A 22,958-nucleotide genomic window follows, 5' to 3' on the forward strand; every position below is an offset into this window, starting at 1 on the left:
CATGATTTTTTTCCTTTGGCTTTTTTCGTACACAAAAACCGAAACAAATATTTGAGGTTTCCCTATTTCAGAATACATATTTTGTTAAAGAATTGTACATATTGAGATGTATTTTTGCACAGGCATTTTCTTAAACGATTTTTGGTACAATTGAGATCATTATTATTTATTTAATAAATGGAAACATTCTAAGATTATTAGAAGTGGTTCACTGCCAAGCTGATAATGCAATACGTCCCTATCAAAATAGCTTCTTGGTAGTCATATGCTGAGTTACCTTGGACGGATTGTTTCCACAGCTGTGGGAAATCATTTACACCGTATATATATATATATATATATATTAGTCCTTTATTAGTCCTTGCCATCTCAAACCAAGTGGTCAGAGAATGTGATAAAATGGCCCGTTCAACTGCAAAATGATGTAAAGTCTGTCTGATGTATTTTGTAGTTGGACTTCAACTGGGAGAGGGACTAGGGAACAAGACTTTTGTTCTTACAGTTGTACAGTGCAAAATTGGTCACACCACTGTTGCCAAACGTAATATTAATTAGCATTTCTTTAAACTCTTGACAAAAAAAGAGAAAGTGCCTGAATTAGTTTCTCTTCGACTGTTGTTAAGGCAAAGATTTTTATTTCATGTGACCTTTTTTCACAGTACTTGAATGTTAAATAAGGGTTTAGAAACTTGCTTTTTTAAAAACCTGCCTAGGAATCTCATTTGTTGCCCCTTTTTCCTCTGAGCAGTAACTGACAGAGGCCGATGGATGAAAAATGCATGGCAAGAGTATCAATTGACAATGACATTATAAAAGCTTTCTGTCCCTTGTATTGTTTTATGACTTCAAGTACTTTTGACAGAAAATTTCAAAGTCAGAGGTATTGATATTTTTGTGGAAAAAAATTGGGACATTGTGGCTCTAAGTCAATGATTTAGGCAGATAAATGTACTGTTTACCTTGAAATTGTAACTCCACTGTTTTCATATGATTAAAGCTCTGTGAAGATGTTTAAAACACCACAGATTTGGAATGTGAATCAAAGTTTAACGCAGTTTGCTTTTTGGGGAAGATGCCTCTACATATAAACAATGTACAAGTGTGTATATTTTGAAAATTTTTTTTTTTTTTTTTGGTCTTTTTTTGTATGCATATTCAAAATCAGCTGGACTTTTGTGTGTTGGCTGCTATGTAATTCATGAACAAACACAGTAGGGTAGATTTACTTAATATTTAAAGAAAAGATTGTATAGTATATTTGTTTTGTAACAAGTTTCTGTAAATATAAAAAATAATTTATACAGTTATTTATAAGAAAAATGTGTCAGACTCCATTTTTTTCACTCTCTCAAACACCGATGGTTTTCTTCAATTCAGTTTTATTATATACTGTACATAAAACAAAAGTCAGGTTGCTCAAGAAAATGTATCGTTATGCCACAACATGCAGGACTACATGTTAATCACTCTAGACAGCTTCTGCACTCTGTTGAGCAGGAGATCTCCCTTCTTGATGGTTTCTTGGTACTGCCAGTTCTTACTATCAGGTCTGGAAAAAGACAGAAAATATAGTCAATTTATCATAAATGTGAGGCATGATAAAGACTAACATTTGAACACTTAGGTCTTCACCTGTTGGTTTCCACAATCTCATTGACTTTGTCAATCTTGCAATGTAAACGGCCTGCAGCAATGAATCGCGAGAGTTCCCTTGAGAGAGAAAAAGACCAAATATAAGTGTAGAAATACATTTACAGATGTTAAAAAGCATCCTCCTTGGCTAAGGAGTGCTGTCCAAATTCTCTTGATTCTTTTGGTCTGGTTTAAATGTATATATGAATCTGGGAGCATACTGGTCAATGAATTCTGTGCTGACTCCGAAAGCCTCAGCCATGTATCCCAGCGTTAGGGAGCGGTAGGATTCCAGCAGCTGGCTGTAGGCCAGTATGCGCATCTCTCGAACATAGTAACGGTAATGAGGAGCAAACAACCAATCTTGCTTCATCTCCTGTTCCACTCGAGCTGTTAGATAGAAACAGATGGAACTTTTTTCCAACACATTTTTTAACAATGACAGAAGGGCTGAGTTCGAGATGCACTCGACATGTAAACACTGCAAATAAATAAAAATAAAATTTAACACATTAGAAGATAGAGGGTGGAGTATTCCTCTCATGCGAGTGTATATGATCTTGAACATTTTTCAAAAGTACCATTCAATTCTTGAGGTGTAAAACAGGTCTACTATATTATTTTATTTACCCAATGACTGGAAGAATACCGAATAACGGCACTCGTAGAGAGAGAAGAGGTACTGACGAACAGCAGGTAAACTGTGCAACACCTCCAAGATCTCGGAACCTTTAATCACCTGAGAAAAGATCAGAAGTGTGATCCAATTTCAAAAACTCTCCAAGATGAATCTACTGGCAAAAGACTGACAGGAAAACAGCAGTTTTAGAAGATGCAGATGTAAAGCAAAATCTTAACATGGAATATTCCGTGTTAAATACAAGCTAAGTTCAATCGATAGCATTTGTGGCATACTGAAGATAACCACAAAAAATTATTTCGACATCCATTATGTTCTTTAAAATACAATTGAGGTTACAGTGAGGCACTTATAATGAATGTGAATGGGGTCAATTTCTGGAGGGTTTAAACAGAAATGTGAGGTTTATAATTTTATAAAAGCACTTCTGTTAAAACTCATGAATTGTTTGAGCTGTAAAGTTGTTTAAATCATTATTTTTAGTTATTTTAGGGTTTGTTGACATTACATCGTCATGGCAACGAAGTTGAAAAATTGGCTCTAACTTCACACAGAAAAGGTTACTAAGTGATCGTGGCAGCGGGGGCGTGGTCGAGCGTTCATCCGGAGAGAGGGAAAGTGGTAAGGGTGCTGGAACAGCTTATCTGTCATCTGCCGAAGGGAACGGCGGAGTGGGTCCAGTGCCACCACTCAGCGTTGCTGAAGGAGGCCATCCAACTGGCTGAGGACCATATGTTGGCATATCAGACGGTGGAAGAGCCCTCCCACTCTCTCTCTGCCCCTTTTTTCCAGCCTACTCCGGTTCCCTGGAGGCGCGGGAATGTCCCTGCCACCGGTGCCCTCTATGTCTCTTCGCTCTCCCCCTCAAGTGGCTGACCCCGCTGTCACAGGTGCAGACATAACGCCTGGGCCGGCCTGCTGGAGTTGCGGAGAACCCGGGCATTTCTGGGACCAATGCCCCGTGATGGAGTTGGGAACATTGGTCCGGGTCTCCGAAACTCCGCTGGCTGTCCCCGATCGAGCCGGAGCATACAGAATACCGGTGAGTGTCAAGGGGAGTACACATCAAGCCTTGGTGGATACTGGCTGCAATCAGACCACTATACACCAATGTTTGGTTCAAGACAAGGCTTTGGGCACAAGTAAAAGGGTGAAGGTGAGGTGTGTGCATGGGGATAATAACAATTATCCTGTAGTGGCACTCATTAAATTTCGGGGGCAAAAGCATAGTGTGGAGGCAGCGGTTAGTTCTCGCCTCACCCATCCACTAATTTTGGGAACTAATTGGCCAGAATTTAAAACTCTATTAAAGGGAATATGTGTGGATGGGTCCTGCGAGAAAACTATTAGATGTGAGATGTGCGATGCCTTGGCAAGGGAGGCAATGCTGGGGCGGTCTTCGTCAGCTCCACGTCAGGATCACGTAAGGGAGGGTGAGGCTTCTGTCCCTCCCGTCCTTAGAGGATTTCCCGAAGAGGATATAAAATGTATTCATGAGATGATACCCTTAGGCATGCCTTTGACCACGTGAAAGTTATTGATGGGCTACAGCTCAGCTCCAGCCAAATGAGCTGTAGCAAGACATTGCACTTTCATATCCACATTTTTCAATTATCAAGGATCAGTTGTATCGAGTGATGCAGGATGTTCAGACAAAAGAGGATACAACCCAATTGCTAATAACGCAGAGCCATCGGGAAATCTTATTCCAGATGGCTCATTATAATCCAACTGCAGGTCATTTAGGGCAGGAAGAGACACTGAACCGACTAATAGCCCATTTCTATTGGCCGGGAATTTGCGGTATCTGGGGATCCACTTGCCCGAGACCCAAGACCAAAAAGGAGGTGAGACAATTCCTGGGGCTGGCTGGCTCCTATAGAAGGATTGTCCCTAATTATTTGGCCACCACCAGTCTGCTGACAGATCTCACTAAAAAGGGAGCACCAGATACAATCCAGTGGACAAAGCAGTGTCAAGAGGCGTTTATGCAGGTGAAATCTGCACTCTGTGGCGGACCACTTTTACATTCAACCGATTTCTCTCTCCCTTTCATTTTACAGATGGACGCTTCAGGCTGGGGGCGGTGCTTTTGCAGGTGGTGGAGGGGGAGGAAAGGCCGGTGCTGTACATTAGTCGCAAGATCTCGCTGAGGGAGACTAAGTACAGCACCACTGAAAAAGAGTGTCTTGCCATCAAGTGGGCCGTCCTCACTCTCCAGTACTACCTGTTGGGGTGTGACTTCACCATTTGTTCAGATCACACCCCCCTCCAATGGTATCTGGCTCTTCAGCTATTTAAGTTCAAGGTGGTCCACAGGCCGGGGGCACAGATGGTGGTCACAGACTTCCTCTCCAGTTTATGTCTTGAGGCAATAATTTTGAAACAGTGAGTACTGTAACATTTACTGATTGGCCCCATTCACTTTCATTGTAAGTGCCTTACTCCAACCCAGATTTTTCCTTTTTTTTTTTTTTTTAAGAAAATAAAGGTCAAAGTCAAAATCAAATTTTCATGGTAATCAATATTGTGCAACAAATGCTGTCAATTGAGCTTAACTTGTACTGAACTGGAATAATCCTTTAAGTGCTATGAAATAGGTACACAAGTGCAACATTTAGCCCAGATTATACCTTCTCTCTCAGGTCCGGCCTCTTCAGTGCGATCATACACACATATACAGTGTATGTGACAAAAGTCTTGTAGTCCATAAGCTCATAAGAGGTGAATGTTGAGACGGTGTCCAGAAAGAGCTCTGCTGCCTGCTTGAAATCCCGAATGGCCACACAGTAGAGGCCCTGATACACCTTCAGGCGATTCCTCCTGTCCCAGTCACCACCCTCTTCAATCAGGCTGAAAGCAAAATGAGAAACTGTTAAAGGACAAATCACAACCAAGCTAATATATCCAGAGTTACTGTGTCAGGCCATGTTATGTGTAAGATGTTCATTTGAAATAAGAATGTTATCTACTCTGATATTAACTGTACCTTTTGGCTTTCTCGGTGTTGCGGGTGATGAGGTCGTTGTCCATATAAAACAGGCCGATCCTCAGCAGATAAAAGACAATATCTAAGCGATGGCCAAGTGCAACCGTCTTGTCATAGGTCTTCCTGAAAGCAGCCAGGGCCCCTTCCTAACCAACAAAGAGAGAAATATTAACAATGGAAATACATGTGAAGCAGATAAACAGAATGAAGAGATAAGCTCAGGTGTAACCAAATGATCAAAAATAGCACAAATTAAACTACATAAATCAGTATGGGTAGAGCTGTTTAGCTGTGACATCATTTATTAGGCGAACCCGGAAGGCTAATTCGCCATGTGTACTCTCGCCAGAGAACTTCTATACTGAGATATCAACCTCCGTGTTTTTACCATAGGAGAGAGCGTAATGGTCAACTAGTGTGTTATGACAGTAAGTCACCGTTTGCAGATACCATACAAATGAATGGTGAGAGCCATAAACTGATAACCACCTGTCGCAAAATCGTAATTTTATCATAGTAAACGCCACACATCGTTCACTCGAAAACGATTGTTTAGTGTAAAACATATGGAAGATTAGCATATAGGCGGTCAATTAAGTGATGGACTGTTTTCTCACAAAAAGCAGTTTATTCAGAGTCGGGAAGCATCTCTTCCATAGACATCCCTTCAAAAACAACGGCCTCTTGTCACCTCAGCTTCCCTTTTGGGTTCAATTTATTTGTTAAAAAAGGTCTGTGGTAAACATTACTCGAAGATGTGTTTTGTTCTACAACATAAATGACAAATTTTGAAGCTGCTGTGTTTGAAAAAAAAATTATATTGCTAACGAGTTACTAGATAAGGACTAAAAATTCCACAAGCATGTGAGTGAACGTGAACCGTAGTAGTTCTCATCTAGCAAATTGTTAGCAACATCCTTAAACAAAAACAAAAAAACATGGCGGCTTCAAAATTCATGTTTGGGGTATGACTGTGTGTAATTTATGTTGTAAAACAAAACGTACAAATATCTTAAAGTAATCTTTACACAGACCTTATTGGGGCAAAGCACCGAAGGTACATAGGCACCTATTGCATCGTTAAGTATTCTTATTAATATAATTCTTCCACTGTTGAAGTCTACGGCAGTCCATTGAACCATTAATAGGAAAGTTATAAAATCTGACACACTGATAGAGGACACTCTCAAATGTAACTTACTTAAATTTGGGGTCTCTAACTCAAACCCTCTAGCAGCGGTGTCAAACTCGGTTCCTGGAGGGCCACAGTCCAGCAGAGTTTAGCTCCAACCCTAATTAAACACACCTGAAGCAGCTAATCAAGCTCTTCAGGAGTGCTTGAAGATTACAAAGAGGCATTTTGGAGCAGGGCTGAAACTAAACTCTGCAGGGCTGCAGCTTTCCAGGAACTGAGTTTGACACCCCTTGTGCCACAAACTGTTTAAAGTTGCACACACGTTTCGGCTTATAAATTTTGAACTGTAAGGCCTAAAAACAAAATAATTTTTTCCTCTGATTCCATGGGTCATGTTGAGTCTCAATGGGTTGCATCGTTTTGAAGCTCCGCCCACTAGATTTTCCACCATTATTTTTCCTTATAACTGAATAGTTTGTCCGAAAATCATGAGACTGGTCTCTTTAGATTCTTTGAGGCATACAAAGTCAAATGATACCCAATTTTCCTATGTCAGCCATATTGGAGTGTCAGTCATTTAGAATTTAGCCTTAAATTGCTGTATTTTAGTTATGCATTGGCGTATCATTACAAAATTTGGTAAGCGTCATTGGGGCCATGTCTAGAAGTTACTCAAAAAGTTCGTGGACAGCACCACCTAGTGATCAAATGATATAGTAAAATGCTTATATCATTTTAAAAATGTGGCCTATTGTCATGAGACTTGTGTCGTTAGCTTCCTTGGATGTCGAGAATGATGATACCAAATTTACCATGGTCGACCATACGTCCTTTCCTTGAATTTCATTGAAAATTCACATGAAATTTTCATGTATCAAAAGCTTTTCTATAGAACAAACGGTTCTCGAATAATGCATCAACGAAACAGATGGCAAGACTCAGAAAAAGATCTGAAACTGTATCTTGGCAACACTTTGGCGTATTGATATGAAACTTTGTATGAGTCATCATTGGCTGCTTCTCTATGCAAAGAATGATCTTGCGTTCTTATGAAGACCAGTCTTGCCAAGCAACCTGGGAAGGACGAACTCCAAAGGATAGGGGGATGAAGAATGCATCTTTTGCAAGCTTTGACATGAGCTGCGATCTTCCTGTTGCGCAATTAACCCTCACAGCACATTTCAAGCCACTGAGAGAACTACTGGCATTATCACATAAGTGACAGCAATATCATCATCACACCAATGAGGTTGACAGGACTAGTGAAATACTAAAAGAAAAAAGTCTGTTAACACTTGTTTCCTTCAAGTGTTTATTACTATATTAAAATTATGCTCAACAAAACAACAAATGTTCACAGAGTATGATGACCCTCACGAGCTGTTAGACTTTCAAGAGCTTACAACGGGAAAAACTTTAGGGAAAACACAACGATAAAAGTACTGCTGGCCAGCAACTGTTCTTACAATCTTGAGTACTGGAATCGAATTTTGGCAGTGAATGATGACATCAAACGAGTCCACAAGATTGTAAGAACACAAGAGAACACACATTGAGTAACAGCCATTGTCACCACACCCTGACACACCACAGAAATTGGTGACAGCGCTACCTAACGTTCAAAAGTTATAATTAATTGTATTCCAATACATTGTTTCCAAACCTTTTTTCTGCCACAGCACACTTTTTACAATTAAAAAAATCCCACAGCACACCACTTTCCCACATAACCATCGTCGATAGTTTTCCTTTTCAAGAACTTGTCCATGTACTCTGTCTGTCTTAGTAGCATGTTTACTCGTAATGTTTGAAATTTGTCTATGCAAAAACGCAAGTAACATGTACGCTGTATAATAAGGTCACAGGTGACAAGAGCGCTAATTGGGTAATGAAAAACTAACAAATTTGCGTCTTTACGAATTTGTAGATTTGTTCTTGCAACGCCACAGCAAATAATTTATGTATTTATTTACCGTATTTTCACAACCTAGTCTCATGAAAATTCATACATATTTTACGAGTTGGCTATTTCGTATGATTTCGTACGAGTTTGTTCATATAATTTGTACGACTTCATCACATGCAAATGCCCGGATGTCTAATGCAGAAGCGCAAAGTTTTGCACACGAGGCGTTAAGAACATGCTTATTAATATTATGCCCTTACCCAAACTACTTATCTAAACCTAAACGATCAGTAGTGTGTGTAAACATGATAGGAAGCTGCTGTGTGTGACAGAAGCAAGTAATTGTCACGTATTAGATGGAAACGATGTCCAGCGACGTCATTGGCTGTAGTGAAGTCGTATGAATTCATACGAGTACAGTCGTACAATATCATACGAATTAGCCAAATTGAGAAAAGTCGTATGAATTGTAACGATTTCACCGTGAGAGTGTGTAGGAAATAAAGTCGCACCTGTCTATAAGTTGCACCGGGTCAAAATCGCGTTGTTGAGAGAAAAAAAATAAAAAACACATATAGGTCGCATCTCTGTATAAGTCGTACTGACTGAGGTTAGATATTGCAGGCACTAGGACCCGGAAGCAGTCGCCAGACATCCCTTCAGCGGTTCAGATGTCAAATGCACTCCGTGAAGATTACAGTACCTCAGAATCTACACATCGTATCATGGTGTTTTTGGGCTTGTTTTAAATAGGAGAATTTGCTTTTTAGTAATCGTGTGTAACAGTTTCTCATATTCAGTTTGTTTCATGAGAGAAATGCGACAATTAAGCCACATCTGTTCATAACATCTGTAACTATGCTGTGCACAGATAAACAGCTTTTAGTCTGTGAGTAAAACAATACATCTGTTGTATTCTATTCATTCATTAACGTGACTGTGGATATTTCTAATATTTGCAACCCTCTTTGCAATGTATTAATTATTCGGTTCACTGACAATGTTTTTACTATGAGTGTGATGAAGCATCATTTTGTGGGCATGTGAGGAGTTGCGTTTGAAAGCGGACTATAGTTTGTTAGAACAATATTGTTATGATGGACAAAATGTTTAAACTGGTTGCATAAAATACTTTGTAAAGGCAACATATTCTGAATTGGCAAATTTAAAATGCTTCTACCATCTCTATGCCTTCTCTATGTTTTCAGATGGACCAATGAAGCAGAGCTGGAACTACAAGCCTGCTTTGACTGCACTGATTGGAGTGTATTTGAGGCTGCAGACACCAATCTGGAGGAGCTCACAGATACTGTAACATCATATATCAGTTTCTGTGAGGATATGACTTATTTAACATACAACAATGACAAACCATGTTTACAGTAAAACTCAGGCAGCTTTCAGGCCAAAGAGGATGCTTACAGAAGTGGGGATAAAATTTTGTACAATCAGGCCAGGAACACACTAAATAAGGAAATCAGAGTGGCTTAAAGAAGCTATTCTGATAAGCTGAAAAACAAGTTTTCAGCTAACGACCCTGCATCAGTGTGTAGACGCCTGAAAGACATTATAACTAACTACAAGACACCATCCCCCAACACTGTCGGGAACCAACAACTGGCTGACAACTTGAATGTGTTTTACTGTAGATTTGAAAGGCTCAGTCTCACATCCACTGTCAGTGGATCACCAGCTTTCTGATGGACAGGCAGCAGCTAGTGAGACTGGGGCAATTCACTTCCAGGACCTGTACAATCAGCACTGGTGCCCCCCAGGGATGTGTGCTCTTCCCACTACTCTTCTCCCTGTGTACCAATGACTGCACCACCAAGGACCCCTCTGTCAAGCTCCTGAAGTTTGCGGATGACACTACTGTCATCGGCCTCATCCAAGAGGACGATACAGAAGGGAGGTTGAATGGCTAGCTCACTGGTGCAGTCAAAACAACCTGGAACTGAACACGCTCAAAACAGTGGAGATGATAGTGGACTTTAGGAGGAACACCCCAACATTGACCCCCCTCACCATCCTGAACAGCACTGTGGCTGCAGTGGAGTCATTCAGGTTCCTGGGCTCTACCATCTCACAGGACCTGAAGTGGGAGACCCACATTGACTCCAGTGTGAAAAAGGCCCAGCAGAGGTTGCACTTCCTTCGCCAGCTGAGGAAGTTCAACCTGGCACAGGCGCTGCTGATACAGTTTTACTCAGCAGTCATTGAGTCTGTCCTCTGCACTTCAATAACTGCCTGGTTTGGTTCAGCTACGAAATCGGATATCAGAAGACTACAAAGGACAGTTCGGACTGCTGAGCGAATTATTGGTTGCCCCCTGCCCTCCCTTAAAGAACTGTACCCTTCCAGATTGAGGAAAAGGGCTGGAAAAAATCACTCTGGACCCCACTCACCCTGCCACTACCTTTTTGAACTGTTGCCTTCTGGACGGCGCTACAGAGCACTGAGCACCAGAACCGTCAGGCACAGGAACAGTTTTTTCCCTCAGGCTATCCATCTCATGAACAGTTAAAACTGCCCCATTGAGCAATAATTACATGCAATACACAGCTTAGTCTATTTATATTTATCCAACATACCCTAACTCTTCTGCATTACATTCCCTTGCATCTGTATATTACAGATTTGTATTTGTACATACGTATATATATATATATATATATATATATATACACTATATTGCCAAAAGTATTCGCTCATCTGCCTTTAGACGCATATGAACTTAAGTGACATCCCATTCTTAATCCATAGGGTTTAATATGACGTCGGCCCACCCTTTGCAGCTATAACAGCTTCAACTCTTCTGGGAAGGCTTTCCACAAGGTTTAGGAGTGTGTTTATGGGAATTTTTGACCATTCTTCCAGAAGCGCATTTCTGAGGTCAGACACTGATGTTGGATGAGAAGGCCTGGCTCGCAGTCTTCGCTCTAATTCATCCCAAAGGTGCTCTATCGGGTTGAGGTCAGGACTCTGTGCAGGCCAGTCAAGTTCTTCCACACCAAACTCACTCATCCATGTCTTTATGGACCTTGCTTTATGCACTGGTGCGCAGTCATGTTGGAACAGGAAGGGGCCATCCCCAAACTGTTCCCACAAAGCTGGGAGCATGGAATTGTCCAAAATCTCTTGGTATGCTGAAGCATTCAGAGTTCCTTTCACTGGAACTAAGGGGCCAAGCCCAGCTCCTGAAAAACTACCCCACACCATAATCCTCCCTCCACCAAACTTCACAGTTGGCACATTGCAGTCAGACAAGTACCGTTCTCCTAGCAACCGCCAAACCCAGACTCGTCCATCAGATTGCAAGATGGAGAAGCGTGATTCGTCACTCCAGAGAACGCGTTTCCACTGCTCTAGAGTCCAGTGGCGGCGTGCTTTACACCACTGCATCCGACGCTTTGCATTGCACTTGGTGATGTATGGCTTGGATGCAGCTGCTCGGCCATGGAAACCCATTCCATGAAGCTCTCTACACACTGTTCTTGAGCTAATCTGAAGGCCACATGAACTTTGGAGGTCTGTAGCGATTGACTCTGCAGAAAGTTGGCGACCTCTGTGCACTATGCGCCTCAGCATCCGCTGACCCCGCTCTGTCATTTTACGTGGCCTACCACTTCGTGGCTGAGTTGCTGTCATTCCCAATTGCTTCCACTTTGTTATAATACCACTGACTGTGGAATATTTAGTAGCGAGGAAATTTCATGACTGGACTTGTTGCACAGGTGGTATTATATCACAGTACCACACTGGAATTAACTGAGCTCCTGAGAGCGGCCCATTCTTTCACAAATGTTTGTAGAAGCAGTCTGCATGCCTAGGTGCTTCATTTTATACACCTGTGGCCATGGAAGTGATTGGAACACCTGAATTCAATTATTTGGATGGGTGAGCGAATACTTTTATTTTTATTCTTATCTCTGCCTTGTTGTTGTATTGCTTGTGCACTGGAAGCTTCTCTCACCAAGACAAATTCCTTGTATGTGTAAGCATACTTGGCAATAAAGCTCATAAACTCATTTTGATCCTGATCTGTTTTGGTGCGCGTTTGACCAGCCTACATCAGTTACGTATAAATTATGTATATAAATCACTTCGGACTATAAGTCGCAGGACCTTTCAGATGATGAAAAAATCTGCAACTTATATTCCGGAAAAAAAACTGTATTTTTTATTTTGTGGAATTTGATAATTTTCCACAGCACACCTGACAATCTTTCACGGCACACTAGTGTGCCGCAGCACAGTGGTTGGGAAACACTGTTCTAATATAATCAATTCTACTTCAGTTTTTATACCTTTTTTCTTGAAATCATAAGTGATGTCCAATCATACTTCTTTGCATGCTGTAGGTGTGCTAATATTTTTACTCACAAATCAAAAACTGCCATTATAAAAACCCATAGGAAAACCCTGAGAGAACCCATGGCTTGAAAATGCTTATTCTCTTCCAGGTTTTTGTACTACAACCTAAATATCTCTATCAGTTGATGCAATACATAATTAAGAAAACTTTTGTTTTACGATAAACTGAGGAAAAATAAATGTTGTGTAAAATCCTGTAGACTCCAATTTGCACCCACTTATATATTTCTTCAGTTTAATGATGAGGAAAAGTAAACGCTCCACCGCTAGCCTGCATGGATACGTACTGGCTCCCTCATTGGGCGCACATCCAAACACATCGCACCAATGACCATTACTGCGTCCACCATGCTAACGGTTTTTACCCCTCAAATTTATACTATATACCATAAAAACCCATCCTATTTTATATAACTCAGGGATTGTTTTTACTGAAAAAAGCTATATTTAATCACCTAATTAACTTATTTCTACAAAAACACTAATCGTGCTTGGATTTGTGGGAAGACTTTAGAATGATGACGCCGTTTATTCTATTGCTGTTGTAGTTACAACTCACGTGAATGTCTTTGATACTAAATGTTAAATTGAAGAAATTTGCTTAAACTAGACTTCCTAAAGCTATTACCCAATAAAACAAAATCACATCAATTCAGTCCACAGTTCTTTAAATTGTTCTAATCATCTTTTTTTTACATCGTTTATAGAGTGCAACAGTGCCCGCCCACTTATTCAGCTATCTGGGTTCTGGAAGTTTTTTTTCTCCATTCATTTCTTCCATAGACTTTTTATAAAATCCTTCATAAGAGAGCTCCGAGGAGAATCACGACATCACAAACTTTGTTTTGATGCAAAAATGTATAAAATCGGACATAAAGACAAAGGTACAAGACTGTGTTCTTAGTACCGTCTTTCATGAGGGCACAGACTACAATCCCATGAAGCACTGCAAATGATGTCATTGAATAAAAAATGATGGGAATAGAGCTGTTCATCTTGTAGTCCAAAAATCCAGAAGAGAATTCGCCATGGCTTTCCTCAGGATTTTCCTATGGGTTTTTATAATGGGGTTTCTGAACTTAAAATAAGGTCTGTGGTAAACATTACTTGACAACACGTGGACATTTTGTTCTACAACATAAATTACACACTTTAATATATCAAACCTGAATTTTGACGGCGTATTGAATTGCATACTTTTTAAAAACACACACCGGTTTGCGGTATGACTGTGTGTAATTAATGTAGTAGAACAAAACCTCCACCTATCGTCAAGTAATGTTTACCACAGACCTTACTTTACACATTAGTTCAAAAACCCCAATTTAAAAATCCGAGGGAACCCATGGCGAATTAGAATGAATAGCTCTATATATAAAACTATTGATTTTTAGGTTGTTGATTATAAGTAAAAAAAACTAAATATTTTACGTTTTTTGCAAAATATTCTGATATGTACAAATATATAAGTAGATTAAGGGTGAAGGGAGACCAACTCCATTACATCATATACAGTGTCATGGGTGTGAGTGGTTGCTCCGAGGCATGTTTCATGGATTTCGTTGGCCACGGTTCTCTGATTGGTGGATCTTTCTCTGCTGTACCTTGGTTAATGTAGTTGATTACCATTAATTCCACTATCAAACAGGATTTTTAAACAATGAAGTTGAAATAACGCAGACAGATGGCTTCAACGGAAGCATATACAATCGACGAACAACCTCGTAGCTCACGGTCTGTCTTTTAAGGTTTATAAGTCATAATTGAAAATAAATGTGTCAATGTAGGGCTGGGTGATTTGATGATATATATCGTGGTGATATAAAGTGTCAATCGATAGAAAATTTTGTATATCGTGTACATTGTGGTATCTAAATATCCATGTGCGCACCGTAGGCTTAATTATTAGTGGGCAGGGCTTCACGTGAGACTGAGAGAATTGAAAAAACATGGACAGGGTCTTTCCGGCATTGAAAATTTTTCTGTGGCCACCCAAGCAAATTTAATGAGCTTCATCACGCGTTTGGCACATTAAAAGCGAAAAATATTCTTCTCATCTGTCACGCGGATATTTCACGTGACTGTGGCGCACACTGTCTCTAGAGCTCCTAAGTGTGTGCGAATCCAGCAGGCTTTCTGATATTTTGGGCTCCAGAGACAGGAGAGCCCAGGAAAACCCTAAACGGAGAAAGAAATCTCCACAGAACAGGATGACTCCCAAACAGGTCAAGAAAATGAAGAGGAGCTTGTTATTAAAACAGGTGCGACTTCTGTGGTTCACATGTCGATAATTACTCGTAATACAAGCAACCTGTTTCACCACCTCAAAATGAAGCACGCAAAAAAATATTATGAAAGCCAAAAGATGAACTCTACATTAATTTGGTTATTTATTTATTTAGCAATAAGTTATATTTATTTGATATTTATTTTCTTCAAGAAATGTTTATTTTTCATTGGATATTTTTTTACTTTCTTTGTCACATTGCTTTGAAAAGATCAGAAATATATTCTTTAGTCTAACCCACTGTGATTGATGATTAAGGGAATTTGGCCTGTGTGTTACCTCATATATATACCCCTGTAAAACAGGAAGTCGTGGCTGAACAATTTCATGTTCCTAGTCACCCAGGTGCACTAAAAAAAATGTAAAATATGGGGAGTCGTGTGGTGCCATGCGAGGGTCAGACATGTGAACGACGAGCTCTGCGCACTTTGCTAGTTTTTAATAATTTTTGTGTCATAAACCGTGAGATTCGATACACCCTGTTCCATAACTGTTCTATGAAGACAATATGTCAAAGAATTCAAAATCCTCAGACTCTGGATACATTAAAAGACACTTACGTGCTCAAGCCGATACCCTTAAGGGCCGCAGACTGGGGACTCAGTTTGGACGGTGCAGTGAATGTCGAGCATGTCGGTGATGCTGGTGAAGGTCGTTGCTGACTTGGAGGATCTTGTCATAATACATCGATCGATCACTGCCATGGAGACGAAATTCTCCGAGTTGGTTACAAGAGGTGGGGATGTTGAGAAACGGATCGATTATCTGGAGTCATCGGAGAGGGAATTAGATGCTAACCCGCTAGCGACCAAGATAGACTTGGAGCACGTTTTGGAAAAGTTGGAAGACCTTGAGAATCGTTGCCAGAGAAACAACGTCCGAATTGTTGGAATTCCTGAGAACGAAGGCAGAGATATGGTGAAATTCCTAGACGAGCTCTTGCCGAGTCTGCTCGACTTAACAGGCCATAAGCTGCAAATTGAGCTACCTCACAGAGTTCCAGCTCGGAGATCCGCTGAGGGAGACAGGACCCAATCAATTCTGGCCAAATTTCTGAGATCATCCGATAAAGATTTCGTGTTACACGAGGCGAAGAGTAAAGGAAGACATTCTTAGAAGAACCAAAAAATTTTCTTATTCCCAGACTTTGCGAATTCGACAAGAGAGAAACGGGATCGATTCAAGGAATGAAAGAAAATCTTACATCAACAGAAGGTCGCTTTTGCACTCATGTTTCCGGCCAAATTGAGAATAGATACTAAGGATGGCCGCAAAATATTTACATGCCCACAGCAAGCGATGTCCTTCATAAAGTCAATGGAATAAGTAAGTCATTACGCAATGCCCTCGATGCAGCCGAGTGGACCTGACTCACTGAACATTCACTTGACCGTCTGAGGAAACTGAGCGCCTTCTTTGTTTCTTTAACTGTTGGTTCCACCTAGCGGCTATAGTTTGTTTTGTGGAATAACACTCCTTCGGGACAGTCTGTGGATGAATCTGCACATTCTTTGTGCTCATGCCTCCTATTGGATGGAGTTTGTTTTGTGGAATATTTCCTGCAAATCATTAGAGGGATTAGGGCACTTGTTACTCTCTTGTAACAGCCAGCTCACTGAACATTCGTTTGACTGCCCGAGGAAACTGAACGTTCTTTTTCTTATAGATTATATTCTGTTATGTAATTCTGTCTCACAAAATTTGTACAGAAACACAAGACTTGAGCAATCCGATGGCAAAGTTGTCGCGGGGGCTCTCGCAGGCGTACATGGACTTGAGTTTAGAGGGATGGCCGCCAGTTAGCGCTGTCGTGCGCGGGGTTAATGTGCATGTTTTCTTTTTTCTGTTTTTTTTTTTGTTCTGGGGAAGTTCAGGGGTTGTTTGTTGCACTAATGTTGGAATGTGGTCTTTATAATTCTATTTTTGACAATCTCTTTTCTAATATATCAAAATGTAAAATGTTAATATGAGTGGATTGTCTGTCTCCACATGGAATGTGAATAGGTTGGGGCACCCCATAAACAGAAGGAAGGTCATTTCTTTTCTTAAACGTAAGAAATATGATACAGTGTTTCTTCAAGAAATGCACCTTTCCCCGCAGGAAGCTGAAAAATGTGGGAAGATATGGGGTGGACATGTTTTCTTTCTCAAACAGAATAAAGATAAATTAGGAAGGGGCCTAGGTAGCTCAGCGAGTATTGACGCTGACTACCACACCTGGAGTCATGAGTTCGAATCCAGGGTGTTCTGAGTGACTCCAGCCAGGTCTCCTAAGCAACCAAATTGGCCCGGTTGCTAGGGAGGATAGAGTCACATGGGGTAACCTCTTCGTGGTCACGATTAGTGGTTCTCGCTCTCAATGGGGCGCGCAGTAAGTTGTGCATGTCTCGCGGAGAGTAGCAAGAGCCTCCACATGCTGGGAGTCTCCGTGATGTCAAGCAGAGCGAACCACGTGATAAGATGCCCGGACTGACGGTTTCAGAAGCAGAGGCAACTGAGACTTGTCCTCCGCCACCCGGATTGAGTTGAGTAACCGCGCCACCACGAGGACCTACTATGTAGTGGGAATTGGGCATTCCAAATTGAGGAGAAAAGGAGATTTAAAAAAAGAAAAAAAAAGATAAATTAGGAAGACACATTAGTGTTTCAGTAGAAATTCAGGGGCGAAGGTTGATTCTGGCTAATATTTACGCACCTAACGCTGATGATCAGGGTTTTTTTTATAGATCTTGAAGGGATGTTGCAAGCCGCTGGCACCTCTCATGATATAATATTGGGAGGAGACTTTAATCTTTTGATGGACTGGTCCTTGATCATAGTGAAGCAAAAGTGTGTAAGCCCCCTTGAGCAACACTGACGCTTCACAGGATGTGTAAAAATCTTGGTCTTACAGATATTTGGAGACTTTTGAACCCATCTGGTAGGGACTATAAATATTTTTCATCAGTCCATAAGATTTATTCTAGAATAGATTTTTTTATATATCTACACTAACCGTTCAAATGTTTGGGGTCACTTGCCTGAAATGATTCTCATGATCTGAAAAACCTTTTGATCTGAAAGCATATGCTTAAATGTTTGAAATTAGTTTTGTAGACAAAAATATAATTGTGCCAACATATATATTTAATTACAAAACTAAAATAATATTTAAAAAAATAGAAAGTTTTTGAAATGGATGACTTGGACCGAATAATTAAGAAAAGCAGCCACTAAGTATATAGATGGGAACTCCTTCAATACTGTTTAAAAAGCATCCCAGGGTGATACATCAAGAAGTTGGTTGAGAAAATGCCAAGAGTACATTTCTGCAAAATCTAGGCAAAGTGTGGCCACTCTGAAGATGCTAAAATATAACATAGTTTTGATTTATTTTGGATTTTTTTAGTCACAACATAATTGCCATATTTCCATTTCTATTATTCCATACTTTACTATTATTCTAAAATGTGAAAAATAAATAAAGAATGAGTAAGTGACCCTAAACTTTTGAACGGTAGTGTATTGCTCAATTGGAAACACCTTAGTCTCAGATTAAGCCTTGGTGAGTTTAGAGGTGTTGCCACATATGGAGAAAATGAAATCATATAGTTGGTGCTTTAATGTATCCCTTTTGCAAAATCCTGAATTCAAACAAATGTTAAAGGCTGAAATCAATGTTTATATAGAGATCAACTGGTCCTCAGTATCCTCTGTGGGCATGGCTTGGGAGGCACTTAAAGTGGTTCTTAGGGGCCAGATCATACAGTAAACCTCATTAATCAAAAAATCCAAAGCACGAGAACTCGTGGAGTTGGAAGGGAATATTAAAAGGACCGAGGCAGAGCTGAAGCGCAGAATGTCGTCTGATGGCCTCAGAGAATTGAGCTGATTGAAATGCAGATATAATGCTATTTTGTCACGGAAGGTGGAGTTTTGGCTATTCAGTGCAAGACAGTCATACTTTGAATCGGGGGACAAAGCAGGGAAGCTTTTGGCTAGATATATAATGTAGAGAGAGTCTTTTTCTACCATTCCCTCAGTGAAATTTGCTGGTTGTGAAATTTGTACCTCAGCCATTGATATTAATAATGCTTTTAAAGAATTCTATCTTGCTCTCTATATTTCAACGTCTTCGTCTACTGATGAAGATATTAGAAACTTTGTGGAACCATTAGAACTCCCTAAACTGATGACTGAGCAAATAAATTCTCTTGATTCTGAGATAACCTTGAAGGAGCTTGACAAGGTAATTAAGGCCGTGCCTACAGGCAAGGCTCCAGGGCCAGATGGCTTTGCCACTGAATTTTTTAAGATGTTATGCTACAGAACTGGCTTCACTTTTGCTAGAAGTTTATATGTAATCATTAAAGAATGGAAAGCTTCCGCCAACCATGACACAAGCCCGGATCAGTCTGATTCTTAAAAAGGACGAAGATCCAAGCGAGTGTAAGAGTTACCGTCCAATCTCCCTGATCCAGCTAGATGTTAAAATATTGTCAAAACTTTTGGCAAACTTATTATGACATCTCATACATATAGATTAGGTGGGGTTTATCCAGGACCGCAGCTCGCATTTGCACGCCGTATGGTCAAAAGTGTCCAGAGTGTTTAATTCAGACATTTATTTAAATGTTGCCTTGAGCATATGGCTGAACCCAAAATTACGTATTAATAAGTCCCCTACTGCTGGTCAGAGTGGATTGTGAGGGAGGTTAATATACTCTGTGACCTATATGAGAGTGGAGTGTTGAGATCTTTTGAAAATATGGTTCAACATTTCAGGATTCCAAGATTTCAATTCTTTAGGTATTTACAGCTGCGTCTCCTGCTCTGTACTATTTTTGGGAGTAGAATACAGCTCCCTAAAGCGTCAGATACACTAAAAGTGGTGATTACTGCTTTCGGAAAAGCTAATGAGGCATCAGTGTATTACTCCCTGCTAATTCAGAGTCTGGGGGACGGAGCTTCAACTTCTCTCAAGAGATTATGGGAGAAAGATTTAAACTTGGTATTGGAGGATGGAGTGTGGGCTAGGATTCTAAAAACATCAAGTCTACATCTAGAGATTCAAGGGTGCATCTGATGTAATTTAAGATTTTGCATGGATTCTATTGGACACCCTCTAGATTGTATAGACTTGGTCTTAAAGACACACCCACCTGCTGGTGATGCCAATCAGAAGACGGGGACACAACCCATGTTTTTTGGGGATGTGTTAAGATCCAAGAATTTTGGTTGAAGGTTCAGAGATTTATGTGTGACGTATTGGACACTCCATTTTCATTTTGCCCCAGACTCTGCATCTTATGTGATGGGTTGGTCATTAGATTTGGGGATAGTCACTTAAAAAGTTGGGTCCTAGCCGGAGTTATGGTTGGCAGAAAAATTAACCTTAGGGGTTGGAAGACGGCTGGGGCACCCTCGTTTCAGGAGTGGTGCGGGGAGATGGGTGGGGTGGCAGCATTTGAGGAGGAGATTTTTAGAAGGCTGGGAAAATGGGATTTGTTTGATAGGAAGTGGGGTGGATATTTGGCTTTTTTGGAGGATTCTCAGGGAGGGGCAGTGGAGAGGGATTTTTAATTTTTAGTCTGATGTGCATTCTTGTTTTTTGAAAGTATGTTTTTTTTTTATTTTTTATGTTATTTTAAAAAAAAAATGTTTTATTAATATGCAAACAAAGAATGTGACAGTACTTACATGTAACAAATACACAATAATCAAGGCAAACAAACACACATACATAACTAGTGTGTGATGCTTTAAAAAAAGCAAGGCGTGCAGCGTAGAACCAGCCCAGGGCAAAGCCCAGGCCGCCACACACATGCCACGCTTACCCTGTGTTGTTGTGTCTTCCTTTTTCTCCCTTCCCTTTACTGATGCATTCCTTGTTATGCTCTTAATAGATGTGTATGTCTCTCAGCTAATATGTGATGCATTAATAGAAAAAAAGCGAGGCATGCAATGCAATTATGTTCTAATTGTAAGTGACCAATGTAGAGCATGTTTGTTCTGAGGTGGGAGGGAGGGGTTTAAGGTATATAATTGATTCCGTATTTTATGTTGTGTTTGTCTGTCTTGTGGATGGAATCAATAAAAACTGTTAAACAATATGGAAAAAAAACATAAAATATGAATGGGAATATACTTCAGATATATTTTACTCATAAGAATTTCTAGGGGTGCCAATAATTGTGGCCAACATGTTTTGGAGAAAAATATTTATATAATAATGAGATACATCCACTCTTTCAATTGTTTTACTTCAATCGAAAGATCAAAATGTTTTCGAAATTTTTTGATCTTTGATCGAAAGATCAAAAGGTTAAACAATTAAGATTTTTTTTCACAGCCTTCTTTGCTCATATTTAGCAAGGGTTCCAATATTTTTGGCCACAACTGTATATCGTTACCTTGATACAGAATTACTCATAACGTGATATAAGATTTTGGTCATATCACTCACCCCTTCCTCTATGGGATACATTAATTGGATTTTTACTTCTGTAACCCGACTGTTGTGCTCTATTAGATTTTTATTTTCAATGACATCCACAAGTTTTGCTGTTACGGCTACCATTCACACAAAGTAAGTTCATGCCATTATTGCCCCTCTTCTTGAACTGTCACTTCACCCTTCATGATGACCATAAATCATGTACTTGGAGATACAAAATAAGGGATGCCCTTACTACTTACTTGATGTACGAAATAATTTTACACTTAAAAAAAAAAAAAAAAAAACACCCCTATGTAATTCTGTTTGCGTGAGCATCTGCTCTTGGTATAATTCGCACCTTGTCACCGATGCGTATGAGGTATTCAGCTTTGGCCATCATGGCATCCCTGATCTCACTTTCTCCAAGGTTCTTCTCAGCATCTTCCAAAACATCATCCAGCCGTTTCAGTTCGTCCTCGTTGGCTTTCTTCATCTTACTTAACAGATCCATGTCCCCCTGCCATTTCAGCTCTTTGCACAGGGCTTCGTAATACGGTGCCATATCTACAAAACAGGCCAAGAGAACATGATAATCATGTTTCAGTGTTTATCAACCCTACCCCTTGGAGAAACCCAACAATGCACATTTGAGGTGTTTCACCCAAAACATCTAATGGAGCACTTTACTAAAGAGCTGATTTGTTAAATATGTTGCTTTGTTAGATAGAAGAAAACCCATAATGAGCATTATGAACTGATCTAGATCATGCAAAGTACATTCTAGACTCTTACCCTCATTCTATCACCAGAAAATTAACTAACACGTTACAATAACGGGGGAAAGTAAATTACATACCATTAAACCCGAGGAAATCCAAAATCTACACTCCAACTGCACTTTAGCAGCTAATAAGCTAGTATGCTACATGATTTAGCCTGTCAGCTAACGTAACACAAACAGGGGCAGCACAATTACACGGTTGCAAATATATTGCAATACTACAGAATCCCAGTAAAATAAATATTAAATAAGCGGCATGTCTAAGTGAATGTGCTCACTGTTCTGTTTGATGGCCTCCATCAGCTCGCTCTTCACTTTAGCATCATGTTTGTGATCATCCAGAGTCAGAAGAAACTTCAGCTGAGCTATTCTCAGATTGGGGTTTTTAGGTAAACCCTCTTCCTCCAGGTTTTCCAAAGGCATAATTGCAAAGTTAAAAAAGAGAACTAGTGAAGGAAGATGATATATCTTACGGCTGAGAGTGATAGTGTTAAACTGGAAGCAACGATGACTAGGGGGAAATCAAAAAAAAAAAAAAATTGTGAATTCACTTCCTTCTGCTATAAACAAAGAGGCAAGGAAAAGAGAGTTTACGAAGTCAAAATCGTGTAAAAAAAATACTGCTGCCCCCATTTGGTTATTTGATTTATTGCACCTACTAATCTCATAAAAAAAATCAACATTCAGTTGCGCCAATCATGGTACAAAAAAAAATAAATAAAAAATAAACAAAACAAAACAAAAAAACATGCTAACAAATAATTCACTTTTTAAAATAAAAAGCTTTCTTATAGGC

General features: G+C 40.0%; 1 protein-coding gene across 1 annotated transcript; it reads right to left on the minus strand.

Moving 5' to 3' along the window:
• Positions 1 to 626: 626 nt before the first annotated feature.
• Positions 627 to 22,701, minus strand: LOC127426004 (26S proteasome non-ATPase regulatory subunit 6-like). The gene is made up of 8 exons (XM_051672410.1): positions 22,441 to 22,701; positions 21,740 to 21,945; positions 5,262 to 5,407; positions 4,906 to 5,125; positions 2,263 to 2,371; positions 1,854 to 2,022; positions 1,633 to 1,710; positions 627 to 1,549 (listed from the first exon to the last, which is right to left on the minus strand). Exons 1-8 carry the CDS (start codon positions 22,583 to 22,585, stop codon positions 1,453 to 1,455), a joined length of 1,170 nt encoding a protein of 389 aa, XP_051528370.1. The 5' UTR covers positions 22,586 to 22,701; the 3' UTR covers positions 627 to 1,452.
• Between the last annotated feature and the right edge of the window lie 257 nt (positions 22,702 to 22,958).

Source organism: Myxocyprinus asiaticus, chromosome 35 (genome assembly GCF_019703515.2).
Source record: "Myxocyprinus asiaticus isolate MX2 ecotype Aquarium Trade chromosome 35, UBuf_Myxa_2, whole genome shotgun sequence".
NCBI classification, from domain to species: Eukaryota; Metazoa; Chordata; class Actinopteri; order Cypriniformes; family Catostomidae; genus Myxocyprinus; species Myxocyprinus asiaticus.